The sequence below is a fragment of the Harpia harpyja genome, chromosome W (assembly GCF_026419915.1).
Source record: "Harpia harpyja isolate bHarHar1 chromosome W, bHarHar1 primary haplotype, whole genome shotgun sequence".
Classification (NCBI taxonomy): domain Eukaryota; kingdom Metazoa; phylum Chordata; class Aves; order Accipitriformes; family Accipitridae; genus Harpia; species Harpia harpyja.
Window position 1 is genome coordinate 13,037,311 of NC_068968.1, and position 19,762 is coordinate 13,057,072.

Consider the following 19,762-nt stretch of genomic DNA (forward strand, 5'->3'; position numbering starts at 1 on the left):
ACACAATTTATTATTTAAGTGTAGTTTTTGTGTTCATAAAGCATAGCATTTTATAGCTCTGAGTCCCTCTACGTAGACCTTCGAGGAAGCTCTTAAACTATACTGCTCCTTGGTACATCACTGAAATTTGTCAAGAAACTGAACTTCCTTGTACAAACTTACCTCTGCTATGTTCTTCTGAGTAAATTATATTTCCAAACTTTATTTAATATGAATTTATGGATATATTCAGAACAGATGTCTATAAAGCTGCTGTCGTGGTTTAACCCAAGCCAGCAACTAAGCATCACGCAGCCGCTCACTCACTTCCCCCAAACCCAGTGGGATGGGGGAGAGAATCGGAAAAAAAAGTAAAACTTGTGGGTTGAGATAAGAAGAGTTTAATAGAACTGAAGGGAAGAAACTAATAATGATAATAACAACAATAATAAAATGAGAATAGTAATAATAAAAGGATTGGAATATACCAGTCATGCACAATGCAATTGCTCACCACCTGCTGACTAATGCCCAGTTAGTCCCCGAGCGGCGATCCCCCACCCCCACTCCCCCCAGTTTATACACTAGATGTGGCGTCACATGGTATGGAATACCCCGTTGGCCTCTTTGGGTCAGGTGCCCTGGCTGTGTCCTGTGCCAACTTCTTGTACCCCTCCAGCCTTCTTGCTGGCTGGGCAACAGAAGCTGAAAAATCCTTGACTTTAGACTAAACATTACTTAGCAACAACTGAAAACATCAGTGTGTTATCAACATTCTTCTCATACCTAGTTCAAAAACATAGCACTATACCAGCTACTAGGAAGGCAATTAACTCTATCCCAGCTGAAACCAGGACAGTATCTACCCCTTATTCTATACCATTGACGTCGTGCTCAGTTCCCATACCTTCAGTTACATCCTGGTCAATCATCATCACCTTTTACCATCCTTTGAGATATGTAGAGATATAGGTGTATAAATATATAGAATCATAGAATCATTTGGGTTGGAAAAGACCTTCAAGATCATCGAGTCCAAGCAACAACCATGCCCACTAAACCATGTCCTGAAGTGCCTTGTCTATGCGCTTTTTGAATACCTCCAGGGATGGTGACTCCACCACTTCCCTGGGCAGCCTGTTCCAATACCTGACAACCCTTTCAGTAAAGAAATTTTTCCTAATATCCAGCCTAAACCTCCCCTGCTGCAACTTGAGGCCATTTCCTCTCGTCCTATCTCCAGCCACCTGACAGAGAAGACCAGCACCCACCTCACTACAACCTCCTTTCAGGTAGTTGTAGAGAGCAATAAGGTCTCCCCTCAGCCTCCTCTTCTCCACACTAAACAGCCCCAGTTCCCTCAGCTGCTCCTCATAAGACTTATGCTCCAGGCCCTTCACCAACTTGGTTGCCCTTCTCTGGACATGCTCCAGCACCTCAATGTCTTTCCTGTAGTGAGGGGCCCAAAACTGAACACAGTACTCAAGGTGTGGCCTCACCAGTGCTGAATACAGGTGAACAATCACTTCCCTAGTCCTGCTGGCCCCACTATTTCTGATGCAGGCCAGGATGCTTTTTGCCTTCTTGGCCACCTGGGCACACTGCTGGCTCATATTCAGCTGGCTGTCAACCAGCACCCCCAGGTCCTTTTCTGCCAGGCAGTGTTCCAGCCACTCTTCCCCAAGCCTGTAGTGTTGCATGAGGTTGTTGTGACCCAAGTGCAGGACCTGGCACTTGGCCTTGTTGAACCTCATACAATTGGCCTCAGCCCATCGATCCATCCTGTCCAGATCCCCCTGTAGAGCCTTTCTACCCTCGAGCAGATCAACCCTCCCTCCCAACTTGGTGTCATCTGCAAACTTGCTGAGGGTGCACTCAATAAATGTTCATAAGATGTTCGTTGAGTTCATTTAGTTCCCAACTTTGGGCTCCATCTGTCATACCAGTCTTTCTGGGCAGGAGGGATGGTGCAAAGTCCTCTCAGTCGGTAGAGCAGAATGGGGCTTCAGTGCAGTATGGTGAGCGGATGACATTGGATGCAGCAGGAGGATGGTGTGCGCTGTTGGATTGTTGCATGCTGGAGTCAGTTCTGGTTCCATCACTACTGCACTTCGCTCAGTTTTATCACAGTTCATTCTGGCTTGATCTAAGTGATTCTTACTGTAATACCATTGATATAGCATATAACAGTTATAGTAATGATAACATACAGTGGCAGGGTTATATAGCAACTAATATCATACAGTTTAATTCATTGGCTATTCTCACCTAAAATCAAATCCCCTTGAGGCACACATCGGACTTCCCCATCTTTTCGCATCACCCACCAAGTGCACCCAGGCCCTTGAGCAAAAGCAATCCCATGAATGGGTTTGCCTTTGCCTGAGGCAGGAGTAACCCAGACTGTCTTCCCTAAAATATTTTTTATGTGCACTACAGGGACTTTATCCCCTTCTACAGTATGTAACAGTTCTGACTGGGCAGGGCCACCCTGATTGGCAGATCCTCTGGTGTTGACTAACCAGGTGGCTTTTGCTAAATGTGTATCCCAATGCTTGAAGGTCCCACCCCCCATTGCTCTCAATGTAGTCTTTAACAGTCCATTGTATCGTTCGATTTTCCCAGAGGCCTGTGCGTGATAGGGGATATGATACACCCACTCAATGCCATGCTCTTTGGCCCAGGTGTCTATGAGGTTGTTTCGGAAGTGAGTCCCGTTGTCTGACTCAATTCTTTCTGGGGTGCTGTGTCACCACAAGACCTGCTTTTCAAGGCCCAGGATAGTATTCCAGGCGGTGGCATGGGGCACAGGATATGTTTCCAGCCCTCCAGTGGTTGTTTCCACCATTGTAAGCACATGGCGCTTGCCTTGGCGAATTTGTGGGAGTGTGATATAGTCAATCTGCCAGGCTTCCCCATATTTATATTTCAGCCATCGCCCTCCATACCACAGGGGCTTTAACTGCTTGGCTTTCTTAATTGCAGCACATTTCACATTCATGGATAACCTGTGCGATAGTATCCATGGTCATGTTCACCCCTCGATTGCAAGCCCATCTATATGTTGCATCTCTTCCTAAAGGCCTGAGGTATCATGGGCCCACTGAGCCATAAATAGATCACACTTATGTTGCCAGTCCAGGTCCACCTGAGCCACTTCAATCTTGGCAGCCTGATCCACCTGCTGGTTGTTTTGATGTTCTTCAGTGGCCCGACTCTTGGCTACATGAGCATCTACATGACGTACTTTTACAACCAGATTCTCTAGCCGGGACGCAATATCCTGCCACAGTGTGGGAGCCCAGATGGGTTTACCTCTGCGCTGCCAGTTGCTCTGCTTCCATTGCTGTAGCCACCCCCACAGGGCATTTGCCACCATCCATGAGTCAGTATAGAGATAGAGCACTGGCCACTTTTTCAGCAATGTCTAACGCTAGCTGGATGGCTTTCACCTCTGCAAATTAACTTGATTCCCCTTCTCCTTCAGCAGTTTCTGCGACTTGTCATGTAGGATTCCATACAGCAGCTTTCCACCTCCGACCCTTTCCCACGATGCAACAGGATCCATCAGTGAACAGGGCATATTGCCTCTCATTTTCTGACAGTTTATTATACAGTGGGGCTTCTTCAGCCCGTGCCACCTCCTCTGGAGACATTCCAAAATCTTTGCCTTCTGGCCAGTCCATGACCACTTCCACAATTCCTGGGCGACTGGGGTTTCCTACGTGAGCTCGTTCTGTGATCAGTGCAATCCACTTACTCCACGTGGCATCAGTTGCATGATGTGTAGAGGAGACCTTCCCTTTGAACATCCAGCCCAGCACTGGCAGTCGGGGTGCTAAGAGGAGCTGTGTTTCAGTACCAGCCACTTCTGAGGCAGCTCAAACTCCTTCATATGCTGCCAATATCTCTTTTTCAGTTGGAGTATAGCGAGCCTCGGATCCTCTGTATCCCCGACTCCAAAACCCCAGGGGTCGGCCTCGGGTCTCCGCTGGTGCTTTCTGCCAGAGGCTCCAGGTAGGGCCATTCTCTCCGGCTGCAGGATAATAGAGTACATTCTTAACATCTTGTCCTGCCCGGACTGGTCCAAGGGCTACTGCATGAACAATCTCCCTCTTAATTTGTTCAAAGGCTTGTTGTTGCTCAGGGCCCCATTTAAAATCATTCTTCTTCCGGGTCACTTGATAGAGAGGGCTTACAATCAGACTGTAATTTGGAATATGCATTCTCCAAAACCCCACGACACCTAAGAAAGCCTGTGTTTCCTTTTTATTAGTCGGTGGGGACATAGCTGCTATTTTGTTGATCACGTCCATTGGGATCTGACGACGTCCATCTTGCCATTTTATTCCTAAAAACTGGATCTCCTGGGCAGGTCTCTTGACCTTACTTTCTTTTATGGCAAAAGCGGCTTTCAGAAGGATTTGGATTATTTTCTTCCCCTTCTCAAAAACTTCTTCTGCCGTGTTGCCCCATACGATGATGTCATCGATATACTGCAAGTGTTCTGGAGCTTCACCTTTCTCCAGTGCAGTCTGGATCAGTCCATGGCAAATGGTGGGGCTGTGTTTCCACCCCTGGGGCAATCGATTCCAGGTGTACTGGATGCCCCTCCAAGTAAAAGCAAATTGTGGACGACACTCTGCTGCCATATGCATTGAGAAAAACGCATTAGCAATGTCAATTGTGGCATACCACTTGGCTGCCTTTGATTCCAGTTTGTATTGAAGTTCTAGCATATCTGGCACAGCAGCACTCAGCAGTGGCGTAACTTCATTCAGGCCACGATAGTCAACTGTTAGTCTCCATTCTCCATTAGACTTTTGTACTGGCCATATGGGACTATTAAGGGGCGAGCGAGTTTTGCTGATCACTCCTTGGCTCTCCAGTTGGCGAATCAACTTGTGGATGGGAATCAGAGAGTCTCGGTTGGTGCGATATTGCCGCTGGTGCACCGTCGTGGTAGCAATTGGCACTTGTTGTTCTTCAACCCTCAGCAACCCCACAACCGAAGGGTCTTGAGAGAGACCAGGCAGGGTAGACAGCTGTTCAGTGCCCTCCGTCTCCAAGGCAGCTATACCAAAAGCCCATCGATACCCCTTCAGGTCCTTAAAATACCCTCTCCTGAGATAGTCTATGCCAAGGATGCACGGAGCCTCTGGGCCAGTCACAATGTGGAGTTTCTGCCATTCATTCCCAGTCAGGCTTACTTCAGCCTCCAATACATTTAACTCTTGGGATCCCCCTGTCACACCAGAAATACAAATGGGTTCTGCCCCTTTATAGCTTGATGGCATTAGAGTACACTGTGCACCGGTGTCTACTAGAGCCTTATACTCTTGTGGGTCTAACGTGCCGGGCCATTGAATCCACACAGTCCAATAGACCCGGTTATCCCTTTCCTCCACCTGGCTGGAGGCAGGGCCCCTCTAATTCTGGTCAGAGTATCCATTACTCACTTCTCATAAAATTGGCTCAGGAGTCCCTTCAAGAGGATCAGAAATAAGATCAGCCCTTCTACTCTGTTTGGAAACTGGAGCGGCATTTTTCCTGGTAGAATCCCCTTTTGTGGTGGTTTTTCCTCGCAACTCACGTACCCGTGCATCTAGGACCGAGGTAGGTTTTCCATCCCATTTCCTCATGTCCTCTCCGTGGTCAGATAGGTAGAACCACAGGGCAGTTTGTGGTGTGTACCTTCTATATTCTCTCTCTTGGGCAGAGGAGCGCTCACTCCTAATAGCTGAGACATTGGTCCTTACAGGTGGGGAGTAGGACATATCCTCTTTGAATTGCTGGAAATCCTCGGACAGCTTCTCCACAGCTGAAATGCAGGCTTATAGGGAGGAGGACAGATTTTCTTTGTATTGCTGGAGTTGGCAAGCCATTTCATCCACCGTTGGTGCCTCTTTGTCTTTCCAGGTCAGTATTGCCAGTGGGTTGGCATACGATGATGGTGCACTCCGTACAACTTATTGCCACATGGGTCGTGTGCATTGGGCTTCGTCTGGATCTTTGGGTAATTGTGGGTTGTCTGGGTCACAATAAATCATCTCTAGCACGGCTAATTCCCTCAGATATTGGATACCTCTTTCCATGGTGGTCCACTTGCCTGATTGATGTATAACATCTTCCTTGAAGGGGTACCTTTCCTTCACGCTTGACAGGAGTTGCCTCCAGAGGCTGATGTCTTGTGTCCCTTTTCCAATTGCCTTGTCAATGCCACCTTCCCTGGCAAGCAATCCCAGCTGCTTGGCTTCCCTACCTTCTAATTCCAGGCTACTAGCCCCATTGTCCCAGCATTGGAGCAGCCGGGTGATAATGTGCTCACCTATATGGCGGCTGAAATCTTTTTGCACATCCCGCAGCTCACTCAAGGATAGGGATCGGGTGATTATCTCTGGTTCTGCCTCTTCTTCCTGTTCCCGTGATGACCCTGGTTCATCTTCATCCTTCGCTAAGCGAACTGATTTTTTTGTGTATTTCTTCTTCTGTATGGGGGCAACTGATACTGGTGAAGGTTGGTTCGCTGGTTTAGTTGCAGTAGCAGTCGCCGGTGTTTGGGTAGCCACACTGCCTGTCGCCTTTTTAGATCCAGAGACCTTCTCTTCCCCTTGAGGGTACTGAGTGGTGTTGAACAGGGCTCGATAGGCATGGGCCAGGCCCCAGCACGTTGCAGTGATTTGTGTCTCTCTGGAGTTGCCAGGGTGACAGCATACTTTTCCCAAACATTTTACTAATTCTTCTGGATTCTGCACTTGTTTAGGGGTGAATTTCCCAAACATTGGAGGTGCCCACTGTTCTAGGTACTTGCCCATACTACCCCACACAGCCTGCCATTTATAATTATCCAGCCTCAGGGCAGATCTCTGGGTGATCTTCTTAAATAGTTGTTTAACCTTAAACAAGCCTGAACCACATTCAGGAACATGCTAGTTCCTAGCAATAGGACCATGCTGGTTTCAACATTCCAAGGGTATTCAAATTTTTCAAAATTCTCAAATGCCATTGTAACTAGACTAGTGTGGCAGAAAAAGACTTAACTGCAAGGTTCAAGCAAACGACTTGAACTTCACTCACAGACTTAACTGCAAGGTTCAAGCAAATGTTTTATTTGAACTTCACTTACAGACTTAACACACCACTATTGCAGGTTTTACAGATACAATGGAGCAATGCACTGTTGCAATTTTAAAAGCAAGAGTAGTACACTATTACAACCACAAGCGATTCACAGACAACCACAGGCACACACGTGTTTACAAACTTAAAGCATAAACAATATTCACTTACCCCTCCAGGTAAGGGCTTTCAATCCCAGGGAAGCTACCTTGACCAGCATCTCCATCAAATGGGGGGAAGGGTCTCCTTCACAAGCCAACTGTATAGTTGGAGACGTGACTCCCCCATTTCCAACCTGAATCTTAGAGTTTTTATCCCCTGACTTGTGGAATGGTGTGTATGACTATGTCTGAGTGGATTATGATATATGCCTAAATGGATTATGTGTATCTGAGTGGAGTTTCCCCTTATCTTTCCTTTGTTGGTCTGTGATTGTTTGAATACACAAGGTTGTCATTTGAAACTGAAGCTGAAACCCTCCAGGTTTTGGGTTTTTTACCTTGCTTCCTCAGGCAACTGAATAGTGGTTGGATTGAGACTCAGGGCATGCTATTTGTTAAGGGATTTCAAGGCTCAGTTCAGGTTTTGGTTCTTTGAATGGCACAGCCACCGCCCTGTTTACTTTAGGGTTTATCAGACAACCCAGGGCTAAGCTGTCTACACAGCTCCCCGTGAGTCGTCTCTGCAGAGAGACAGGGCCTCAAGGTAATCCAAGGCTGGGTCCCTTTTTTAACCCCCCATGAGTTGCCTGTGTGCACTAGACATGGTGAAACTCGTTTGTGAACTATGAGCGGGACAATCCACACAACTAGAGGAGAAGGGAAAGGTGAAGATAGGTGTCTCGCCCATAGATTGGCTCTCTGAGGAGGCAAAGTAAAGGGTGTAATTATTAATAGTTTCCCACAGATGGCTCCCGAGTGTAGAGGTGACAAGAATGCTGAGTGCAAATACCGGATTAGTCCCACGACTGATAATTTTATCATACCATAAGCTAGTATTACACAATATATTAAAGCGAAAACCTTAATCCACCTCCCATGGATGATAAGCAGCAGCACAGGGAGTACATACAGCAAGTGAGGTCATACATAACAGAACTCTAAAAAGGAGTGCCACAACTCTAAATGCTCATAAATCAACATTGTGACTAGCGACTATTAAGCCAATGTAATGAATGTTTGTAACAAATTCATTTTAACACGCTCTGGTCAGGTCTGTTGTTATCTCAACCCTTTGTGCCCCATGTTGGGCGCCAAAATGGACCGTTGTGGTTTAACCCCAGCCGGTAACTAAGCACTACGCAGCCGCTCACTCACTCCCCCCCACCCAGTGGGATGGGGGAGGGAATCGGGAAAAGAAGTAAAACTCGTGGGTTGACATAAGAAGAGTTTAATAGAACTGAAGGGAAGAAACTAATAATGATAATAACAACAATAATAAAATGAGAATAGTAATAATAAAAGGATTGGAATATACCAGTCATGCACAATGCAATTGCTCACCACTTGCTGACCGATGCCCAGTTAGTCCCCGAGCGGCGATCCCCCCAACCCTACTCCCCCCAGTTTATATACTAGACGTGACGTCACATGGTATGGAATACCCCGTTGGCCACTTTGGGTCAGCTGCCCTGGCTGTGTCCCCTCCCAACTTCTTGTGCCCCTCCAGCCTTCTTGCTGGCTGGGCATCAGAAGCTGAAAAATCCTTGACTTTAGACTAAACATTACTTAGCAACAACTGAAAACATCAGTGTGTTATCAACATTCTTCTCATACCTAGCTCAAAAACATAGCAGTATACCAGCTACTAGGAAGGCAATTAACTCTATCCCAGCCAAAACCAGGAGACGTGTATATATAAACTTGCGTATACTATATCAAAATGATTATAGAAAGATAAGTAATAACCCTTGTGTCACAGTGCTAACTTGCTAAACTTTGTTTTTACTTTTGTTGCTTCAGTTGCAAGTTACGGTTTCAAATACAGGCCAAGGGGCTAATTCTTAGTAGGGGCTGAAAGTAATGGTGCCTGTTTGCATGTGTCTTCTGCTTTCTTTGCATTTGCACAAGTGCTGGTGTGATTCTGCCTTTTTAAGTCCCTCAATAAGGTCTTATGGAAAATCACTGTTTTTCTGCAACTTTGCTCCCTAAAATGGTTCATAGCAGGGTTAAATAAATTCTAGGCTTAGCCAGATTGAAAAAATGAGGGTTAAGACTGCCCTTTGCAATGACAACTGACTTACCTTGTGTCATCTTATTGCGAATCCTGATTTAGGATCCTGGTGACTACGCCAATTTGTTGCAAATGGGTGATTTAGATCGCTTAAAGAACCACTGTCAAAGGTATCAGCAAAAGTGGTTTTATTGAAATATGATGTTGTAAAAGTGTGACTTAACAAAGTTCGATGGCAAGGTTCGCTCTATTACTGTACTGCACAAAGGATATAACAATGATTCAAAGTTGCCAAGACAAAATCTTAGTGCACTGTAATACAAGGTTATGCGCGATATCAGTCGTTTACCAAAGATCTGCAGTTGGTAAGAGGTCTCTGCCTCGAGGAGCAACTTTGAGAGGCGTCCCAGCTCAAGGGGAGATCACCGCTGTGCAACCAGCTGCTTAGCAGGGAGAGCTCAAAGAAGGCTCACTTAGGCTGTCATATTTATGGGATAAAGTGGTTGGCTCGTAGTCAAATTGCATACAATGGGAGAGGTATGCACAAAACTCCTTGTACCCACAATTTTCTTTGTTCCTTGATAAATGAGTCTTGGAAGAACCACCTGCTATTCATGTGTTAATCGCATGATTGGTGTTCCAAGCTCATAGGCATCGATGCTCACTGTGCCACTCTGCTCCTTTGTGGGTTTTCAGAGAACAGATTGGAACTAGAGAACCTCTTGGCCTGGTTACGGCTTGGGCCTTTACCTGCTTTGGAGCCTGTACCAAACTACCGCTAGTTTGGTTAAGGAATCGAGTGCATCTGTCACACAACTATAATGGGAAGCCATAATAATGAATTTATTTAGATATGGCACTTAACCAGTTTAACCTCTGCTTTTTTGTCCCTTGTCACGTGTCCCGTCCCACTCGGTGGGGGCGATCTTTTAGATAGTCTGTTGCTGCACACAGGAGTTGCAACAATGACTCAGGAGGGACAGGGAAAATTTCAACACCCCGTTTTGCTTGGTGACTCCCAGGGCAGGAGTCATGACAATGGCTCTTAGATGCTCGAAATATGTTCTATTTAACATTGACTTATAACAGAAGTGTGGCTAAATTTGGCATAGCAGATATTTCGAATAAAAAAACTTGACACCTAACAGTTGTAGCAAAATATTCCTAACAACAAGGTAGGAGGAAGAGAAGAGATGAGAGAAAAGAAAGAGAAAAAAGGCAAGGTAAGTATCACCACCCTTGGATCCAGTGAGGAAAGAGTCTCTGTAGTAACTGTCCGGATTCCTCAGGCAGCAGGGCACGTGCCTGGGGGTTGGTCTCCCCCCTTTTTATACCCTTGTCCAAGAGCCCTTCGTGCAAGCGTTGTGGGGTTTTCTCGAAAGTTCTTGAGGAGGGAGTGGGGGGGGTCGCTGATGCCCCCTTATCCCATTTAACTTGTTTACACAACCACTGTGTTAAGGGTCTGTGGCAAAACTCCGAACCTGTGACAAAACATCCAAAGCACAACCGCTAGAAAACTTCCCAGAAAGACCATTGCCAGAAAGCCTCTTTGAGGCACAACCGCTAGAAAGCCTCCCAGAAACAGTTCACTACCCCACCTCCGCAGGGCACATCCTGTTTTGGCTGCTTGCGGCGACTTGCTTGGTTGTTTGAGACAAAATGATTGCCAGTCTCTCGGTCCCTCACATCGTGGTTTAACCCCAGCCAGCAACTAAGCACCACGCAGCCGCTCACTCACTCCCCCACACCCAGTGGGATGGGGGAGAGAAACGGGGAAAAAAAACCTAATAAAGCTCATGAGTTGAGATAAGAACAGTTTAATAGAATTGAAAAGAAGAAACTAATAATTATAATAATAACAAAAGGATTGGAATATACAAGTGATGCACAATGCAATTGCTCACCACCCACCAACCAATGCCTAGTTAGTTCCTGAGCAGCAATCCACCCAGACCAACTCCCCCCAGTTTATATACTAGGCATGACGTCATATGGTATGGAATACCCTGTTGGCCAGTTTGGGTCAGCTGCCCTGGCTGTGTCCCCTCCCAACTTCTTGTGCCCCTCCAGCCTTCTTGCTGGCTGGGCATGAGAAGCTGAAAAATCCTTGACTTAGTCTAAACGCTACTTAGCAACAACTGAAAACATCAGTGTGTAATCAACATTCTTCTCATACCTAGCTCAAAAACATAGCAGTATACCAGCTACTAGAAAGAAAATTAACTCTATCCCAGCCGAAAACAGAACAGTCCTGTTTAGTCTTAATGATTTTTTTAGAAGCTTTTTATCTTCTTTATTACTATGTTTAAGATTCTGCATATCACTTTTAACTGTCCAGGTAATTGGCTATGAAGAGGAAACAGAGGAACTAACAATACAGAGTTAGAAAAAGTGTAAATCTCAAAATTAGGACTATAGCTATGCTTTTTTCCTTTTTGATTTTTCTTTACATAGCTCTTGTTCATTAAAAGAAGATAAAATGAAAGCCTTACACTATATTATAGATGCAATTTTGAGTGAAAAGAGGAAACAAATTAGAAATGTTTTATGTGGTTGTAATAACATAGGCAATTAAATTGTATTTAGACAATGTGCACTAGTATTTTAATTTTTTAGTATGAAAGAGTGAAAATATTTAATGATTTGCTGTACATGTATGATTTTGCAATCTGACCATTGGCAAAGTAATTGTGGTTTTCAGTTACCACCTAAATTTTTAATTAGATTATTTAGTATTTTCAGGAAATATTAATAGTTGTTAAAATATCTTAGGGTTTGACCTTCATTTGAGATTAAATTTAACCTAATGTTTATCTTCATTGTCATTTCTTTAAGGCCCTATTGAATTTGAAGAATGTAACAAATCCAGTGCAGTTGAAGGTGAGTAGTTGTAGCATAAGTATTTACCTAACAATCCTGTGGATAGGACTTGAAACTGAGAAGGATATTCACATGTGAATTTGTATAACTTTAAAGTATTCCAATAGACCAAAAAGCTGTTTTTCTTTTGAGAAACAAACTTCTATGAAAATGAGACCTACAATACTTTATAAGCCTAATGCATGATGGTCAGAGACTTTTAATGTTACAAATATACTTTGGCTAAGACCCTGTCTTTGCAGAGGTTTGGATTTGGTTCGCTTATGACTGTGTAACTTAATTTGCAAGTGTCAAAACATGGCCCAGGCTCTTTCCATTGTTGCCATGTTAGTTATACCAATTCTAATGCAGTGTTATGGTTGCAAAGCCTTCCTTTGTTGGTGTTGCTTATTTTGCTTAGGGGATTGTTTTAAGTGGTTAAGAACTGTTTTATCTGCATAAGCTATATATTTACTTTTAGGACGGAGTTGACAGTATAGCTATAGCAGCCGACAACTTTTAAGTTGCCAAGATTGCAGCTGAGACTTAAAATCTTTTTTGACTGAAGCAGAGAAGATCCATGTTCAGAAACTACTCTCATATTCCATTTGTCATTTTTGGGGGCTGGATAAAGCACAGAAAGGAAATAAATTCCAGACTAGCATTTAAAAATAATTTTGGAGCAATTTCTGTCTCTATTAAGATATGGTTGAGTTGATAGCTACCTAATTTGTGAGAAGTTTTGAGTTATTTCACCCTGAAAATTTCTAAAAGTGAAGAGATTCCTTATGTGCTGTGTAATGTATTTCTGTAAAGGGGAATATAGTGTTTTTTTTAATGATGTGCTCAAATTGTCAGTTGTTAAATTTTGGAAACCAAATTATTTCCACCATTTTGCTCAAAAGCTTGCTGTAGGTAGTATCTTACATCAAAACAAAACTGTAGACTAATTGGAACAGTTGCTTGCACTCGGTCATTTTGTTTAAAGTTTGGCAGTCTATTTTGATTCAGTAAAAATTGGGGAGAGAAGCAGACATGACAGTAAGTCTGATGGAATATTTAAATGTATTTTAATTTTAGTACATTAAATGGGTATGAAAGCAAACTTTTTTTCTGTACTAAAGCTATATATATCCAGTGCTAAAAACAGGGAAGAAAAGACAGAGAGGAGACATGGTTCCAGACTCAGTGGGAGCCAGCATTAGAGCTGGCTACAGCACTGGGAAATCATGAACTCAGCATCAGCTGGGAAGCCAAGAGACATTCTCATTTTTACAGGACGAAGATCCTACTTTTTAGGAGAGACAGGGGCTTGCAGCTACTGGGAACATGCAGGGAAATAAGAACAGGGTGTTGAACTGCAGTAGCTGAGAGAGGCAGGGTTCAGTTTCTGATCCAAGTGCGTTGGCTATTCAGGATTGGCAGGAGCAATAGCTCCTGTTGAGTTTCTGTGAGCAGAGTCCCTTTCCTCAAAACTGGCAGTGCACCCATCTTCTATAAAATAAGTGACAGTCTAGCATACCCAGCTTGGAGAGTTGGATGTACAATGCAGATCGGTTTTATAAAGACTTATGTTATTAATGTGTTGCTTAAACCATATTTTAATTTTTTTTTTGTATGAAGCTGATGTGGTTTAACCTTGGTAGGCAGCTCAGCCCCATACAGCCGCTTGCTCACTCCCCTCACAGTGGGATGGAGAAAGAGAATCAGCAGGGTAAAAGTGAGAAAACTCATGGGCTGAGATAAAGACCGTTTAATAGGTAAAGCAAAAACCACACACACAAGCAAAGCAAAACAAGGAATTCAATCACTGCTTCCCACCAGCAGGCAGGTGTTCAGCCATCTCCAGGAAAGCAGGGCTCCATCATGTGTAACAGTTACTTGGGAAGACAAACACCAGCACTCCAAATGTCCCCCCTTCCTTCTTCTTCCCCCAGCTTTATATGCTGAGCATGATGTCATATGGTCTGGAATACCCCTTTGGTCAGTTGGGGTCAACTGTCCCAACTGTGTCCCCTCCCAACTTCTTGTGCACCCCCAGCCTACTTGCTGGTGGGGTGGTGTGAGAAGCAGAAAAGGCCTTGACTCTGTGTAAGCACTGCTCAGCAGTAACTAAAACATCCCTGTGTTATCAACACTGTTTCCAGCACAAATCCAAAATATAGCCCCATACATACTGGCTACTGTGAAGAAAATTAACTCTATCCCAGCCAAAACCAGCACATTGTGTTACTGAACAACATATTGGAATAATGTTCCCTTAGTTTGTTCTCGTGTTCCCTTAGTTTGGCTCCATACCTACCTCCACTGTTAGATTTTTGTATCACTCATCATGGCAGCATTTAAAAGGTATTGGCATTGGTATGCACCAGTGTTTGACATTGCTAAATATATACTCATCTCTTTGATCTTTAAATGATAAGTGTTTGTTTCATAGGGATAAAACCACGGAAGAGGAAGCCTTTTGGTTTATCAGGAATAATGAAAAAAGAAAAAGATACTGAGTCTGTGTAAGTATATTTCCAGCTTGAAGCCTTGTCTTGTATGAAAACTAGTGAATGTCTGGAGATAAACATTAGCTGATGTTTAACAAAAAAATGGTTTTATAACAGAAGTTTAGAGGAATGCTATGAATATGAAAACATCACAGCTATTTAAGTTTTTTGTAACTAAGGATTTAAAGGAAATAATATAAATGTATTCATAGTAGTCTACTCATGTTTCATTCTTTCCTCTGCATAGGTAAGTAGTTCTCCCTTGTTCTACATTTGAACAATGTAGATAATGTGATTCTCGTGTACTCCTAACGAAATAGTAGCTCTGTATGTGGAAAAAGTACTGTATGTTTGTGTTTGCAGAACTGAAGCTTCATTTATTCTTTTCTTGGAAAAACTTTTGTGTACTGTATAGGACAAAAATTTTTGAATTTTTTTTTTCAATAAATCGTGTGCACATTCATTTCTGAAAGACCACCATTCTAACTCATGATTGATGTCCCAGTGTGGTGGGTTGACCCTGGCTGGATGCCAGGTGCCCACCAAAGCTGCTCTATCACTCCCCCTCCTCAGCTGGACAAGGGAGAGAAAATATAACAAAGGGCTCATGAGTCGAGATAAGGACAGGGAGAGATCACTCAACCAATTAACCGTCATGGGCAAAACAGACTCGACTTGGGGAAAATTAACTTAATTTATTGCCAATCAAGCCAGAGTAGGGTAATGAGAAATAAAACCAAATCTTAAAACACCTTCCCCCCACCCCTCCCTCCTTCCCGGGCACAGCTTCACTCCCGAATACTCTACCTCCTCCCCCCAGTAGCGCAGGGGGATGGGGAATGGGGGTTGCGATCAGTTCATCACACGTTGTCTCTGCCACTCCTTCCTCTTCAGGGGCAGGACTCCTCACACTCTTCCCCTGCTCCAGCATGGGGTCCCTCCCATGGGAGACAGTCCTCCACAAACTTCAGGCTGCCCAGGGAAGTGGTTGAGTCACCATCCCTGGAGGTATTCAAAAAGCACGTAGACAAGGCACTTCAGGACATGGTTTAGGGGGCATGGTTGATGGTTGGACTTGATGATCTTAAAGGTCTTTTCCAACCTAAATGATTCTATGATTCTCCATCGTGGGTCCTTCCCACAGGCTGCAGTTCTTCACGAACTGCTCCAGCATGGGTCCCTTCCATGGGCTGCAGTCCTTCAGGAGCACACTACTCCAGCGTGGGTCCCCCGCGGGGTCACAAGTCCTGCCAGAAAACCTGCTCCAACGTGGGCTCCTCTCTCCATGGGTCCGCAGGTCCTGCCAGGAGCCTGCTCCAGCATGGGCTTCCCACGGGGTCACAGCCTCCTTCAGGCATCCACCTGCTCCAGTGTGGGGTCCTCCATGGGCTGCAGGTGGATATCTGCTCCACCATGGACCTCTATGGGCTGCAGGGGGACAGCCTGCCTCACCATGGTCTTCACCACAGGCTGCAGGGGAATCTCTGCTGTGGCACCTGGAGCATCTCCTCCCCTTCCTTCTTCACTGACCTTGGTGTCTGCAGGATTGTTTCTCTCACATGTTCTCACTTCTCTCTCCAGCTGCAGTTGCTGTTGCACAGGTTTTTTTTCCCCTTCTTAAATATGTTATCACAGAAGTGCTACTACTATTGCTGATTGGCTTGGCCTTGGCCAGCAGTGGGTCTGTCTTGCAGCCGGCTGGAACTGGCTCTGTTGGACATAGGGGAAGCTGAGGAAGCCACCCCTGTAGCCCCCCTGCTACCAAAACCTTGCCATGCAAACCCAATACACCCAGCTGTACCCTTTGTCATATTGATTGCATGCTCTCTTAGATGGATTGGTAGCATTCTATGTATTAGGAATTATGGTTACTATATTTCAATGTATTTTCTTCATAATTTCTAGATGTGTTTTCTCAGTAGAAGTATTTGATTTCACAGAAAATAGCTTTCGATTTAACAGAAACTTAGCAATATAGAAATATTATCAGTGGCAATATCTGTACACATTCTTTTTTAAATTAATTTTTTTTTTAACCAGCCTTGGTTTTTTAATACAGTGCTGAAAAATTATTGACCTAAGAACTGCAGATGCTAATTATTTGCACATGCAAAGTGCCTTATAGCTATTTTTCTTTTGGTGTTTTAATAGTGATATGCTTCTAAACAATGCTTTTTCTTCTCTCTGTCATGATGCCATTAGGGCTCCAAGGTGTTATTTTTTGAAGTCATTCCTCTCTATTTCTGTTCTTTCTGTGATTTAATCTTTCTGCCACCTTCTCTTCTGTACTTTATTATGCTGAAGTAAATGGTGAGAGAAATTTTGTATATAGTGTGATATTGGTGAGCAGTAATCTTGAGAATACTATTCTGTTACAAAGAATTATTTTTTCTGATGATGATTTAGTTTAAAATATTTAAATTAAAATGTTATAAATATTTGATGATGTTAGTATTTTAAATAGTTTTAGTACCCTTTTAAAAAGTAATCCATTCTCTTTGGAAAGTTATTTACTACACTTTTTTTTGTGATGCAAAACTTGTATCAAATAGCTGCAAAACAGTATGTTCAATCATTTGCCTTTTGTGTCTTGCCTTTACTTAATTGCAAAGTAGTGATATTGATAGTATTGAGTACTGTTGTATGATTGAGTTCTGTAGCTGTCAGCTTTTCTTGTCCAACAAAAAAATTATTTTGCCACCACATGGGCTATTACTCAAGCTAATCTCATGTCATGTTATTAGCCTGCTTGCAAACCAGACATCTCCTTCCATCCATTCTTTGGCAGATGATGAAATGTAATCTGGCCACAGCAAAGATTCAGGGCTCTTAATAGTAGTTTTCTGGAGACAGTAAAGGCCAGGAAGTTCCAAATTAACTCCTTCCCAGGTGTATCACTCAATGTATCCCTACTGAGAGATCATGTTTTTCCTTGACCTGTAACAGAGAAAATTTTCTCAGGCACTGAGGGCTGAAAACCGGCTTCTATACTATGTGAATCACTTTGTACCTTTGTATGCTTGTCCATTGGATCTGAATACTTTTCTAAATGCTGTCTTTTCCGAAAGACATTTTTTTTTAATGTTGAAAGATAATATGGATGTCTCTTTCTAGAAGAAATTTTGTTTTTCATGGCACAATGTCATCATCAGAAAATATAAATCAGTGTAGCCACTCTGAAATGGGAAAATAATTTTACTTGCTTTCAACAAGTTGGACTGAAACTTGATTTATATTATATTATTTGTTTCTATATTTATACACAATGCAAAAATGAATAGATGCTGAGGTCAGAAAGAATGAAGTATGACTGCATGATATTGACCTCCTATGTAACACATGCCATAGGCTTTTACAGAGATTCTTGCATTAATCCATTACTTCTAAATTAACTAGAACATCACATTTTAATGTAGGGCTTTCAAATAATAGAGGATCCATTATGTGCTGTTATGGGTTTGTGTAGCACGGGTTTTTTTTGGTAGCGGGGGAGGGGGCCGCAGGGGTGGCTCCTGTGAGAAGCTGCTAGAAGCTCCCCCGGCTCCAAGTCAGACCCGCCTCTGGCCCAGGCCGACCCAATCAGTGACGGCGGTAGCGCCTCTGGGAGAACAGATTTAAGAAGGGGAGCCTGCCGTCGGTAGAGGGATTGGAATGTGAGAGGAACACCTATGCAGATACCAAGGTTAGTGAAGAAGGAGGGGGAGGAGGGGTGCCGGAGGAGGTTGATACCCCTGCAGCCTGTGGTGAGATGGCAGGCTGTTCCCCTGCAGCCCATGGAGGGTGAACAGTGGAGCAGATACCTCCGAAGATGGTCGTGACTCCATGGGAAAGCCCGTGCTAGAGCAGTTTGTGACTGAAGATCGGCCCGCGGAAAGGACCCACGCCAGGGAAGTTCGGGAAGAACTGGAGCCCGCAGAAAGGGCCCATGCCAGGGAATTTTGTGAGGAACTGCAGCCCGCAGAAAGGACTCACGTTGGAGGCATTTGTGAAGGACTGTCTCCTGTGAGAAGGACCCCACGGTGGAGCAGGGAAAGAGTGAGGAGTCCTCCCCCCGGAGAGGAAGGAGCGGCAGAGACAATGTGTGGCGAGCTGACCCCAACCCTCATCCCCTGTTCCCCTGCGCCGCCGGGGGGAGGAGGTAGAGAGAACCGGGAGTGGAGTTGAGCCGGGAAGGAGGGAGGGGTGGGGGGGAGGTGTTCTAAGGTTTGATTTTACTTCCTAATATCCTTGTTTTGATTTGATTTGTAGTAAATTAAATTGATTTTGTTTCTTCCCCAAGTTGAGCCTGTCTTTTGCCCATGACCATAAGTGGGGAGTGATCCTTCCCAGTCCTCGTCTCGACCCACGAGCCTGCCTTTATATTTTCTCCTCATCCCACCGTGGCCGGGGTGTGGGGGGAGAGTGAGTGAGCGAGCGAGCAAGCAAGCGGCTGCGTGGTGCTTTGTTACCGGCTGGGCTGAAACCACGACATGTGCTTAAGTTAAATATTATAATAGTTATTTATGACCTCTTTAAAAAATTTTATTGCTAGTGTGAAATGTGTTCACCTGATTCGTGTTAATATAAAACAATGCTAGAGTCGCATAGTAAAATGTGACCCTCGCTGAATTTATAATCTTTAACCACTTTGTTGGTCTTTGTATAACCGCAGACCAAGGGGAAACAGATAGCATGTATATAGTTCTTTTTCTGCTAGCTCAAAACTGGTTTTGAGCTGATTAACTACACAGTGTTAAGCAAGAGATCTTAAGGGAGATCTGAGGCACTTGTCATGATGTTGAACAATGTTGTGAATGGGGTGACCCTTGGTATGTGTGAGCATGGGGTGTATTGAGATAACTGTGTATAAGCAATTTGTTATATGCATTTGTTAAAAGAGAAGTGTCTGTTATGTCTTGCTGTTGAACTTGTTTGGGTTTTGGTAGCCACAGCTGGTGTTGTGCAGGGTGTCGGCTGTTACACAAGATGTCTGCTGTTGTGTCTGGGCAGTGGGGAGCCTAGTCGGAGATGCATAGGCTGGAGGGCCCCTCGGTTGCTGGGGAGAGTTCGAAAAGATACAAAAAGAACTACTGCACCTATGCAGCCAGGAGGTGGAAAGTTTTTTAGGGAGAACACGCCTATTATATGTAACTAATGCT

The 19,762-nt window shown here is 44.2% G+C and overlaps 1 protein-coding gene across 1 annotated transcript in view; it reads left to right on the forward strand.

Annotated features, from left to right (window-relative positions):
* The window catches only part of FCHO2 (FCH and mu domain containing endocytic adaptor 2), a 118,658-nt gene that overhangs the window by 41,234 nt on the left and 57,662 nt on the right, over positions 1-19,762 (forward strand). Inside the window, exons 9-10 of the mRNA XM_052775405.1 lie at positions 12,106-12,150; positions 14,567-14,639. Coding sequence (XP_052631365.1) covers positions 12,106-12,150; positions 14,567-14,639 — 118 coding nt within the window. The remainder of the gene's footprint in view (positions 1-12,105; positions 12,151-14,566; positions 14,640-19,762) is intronic.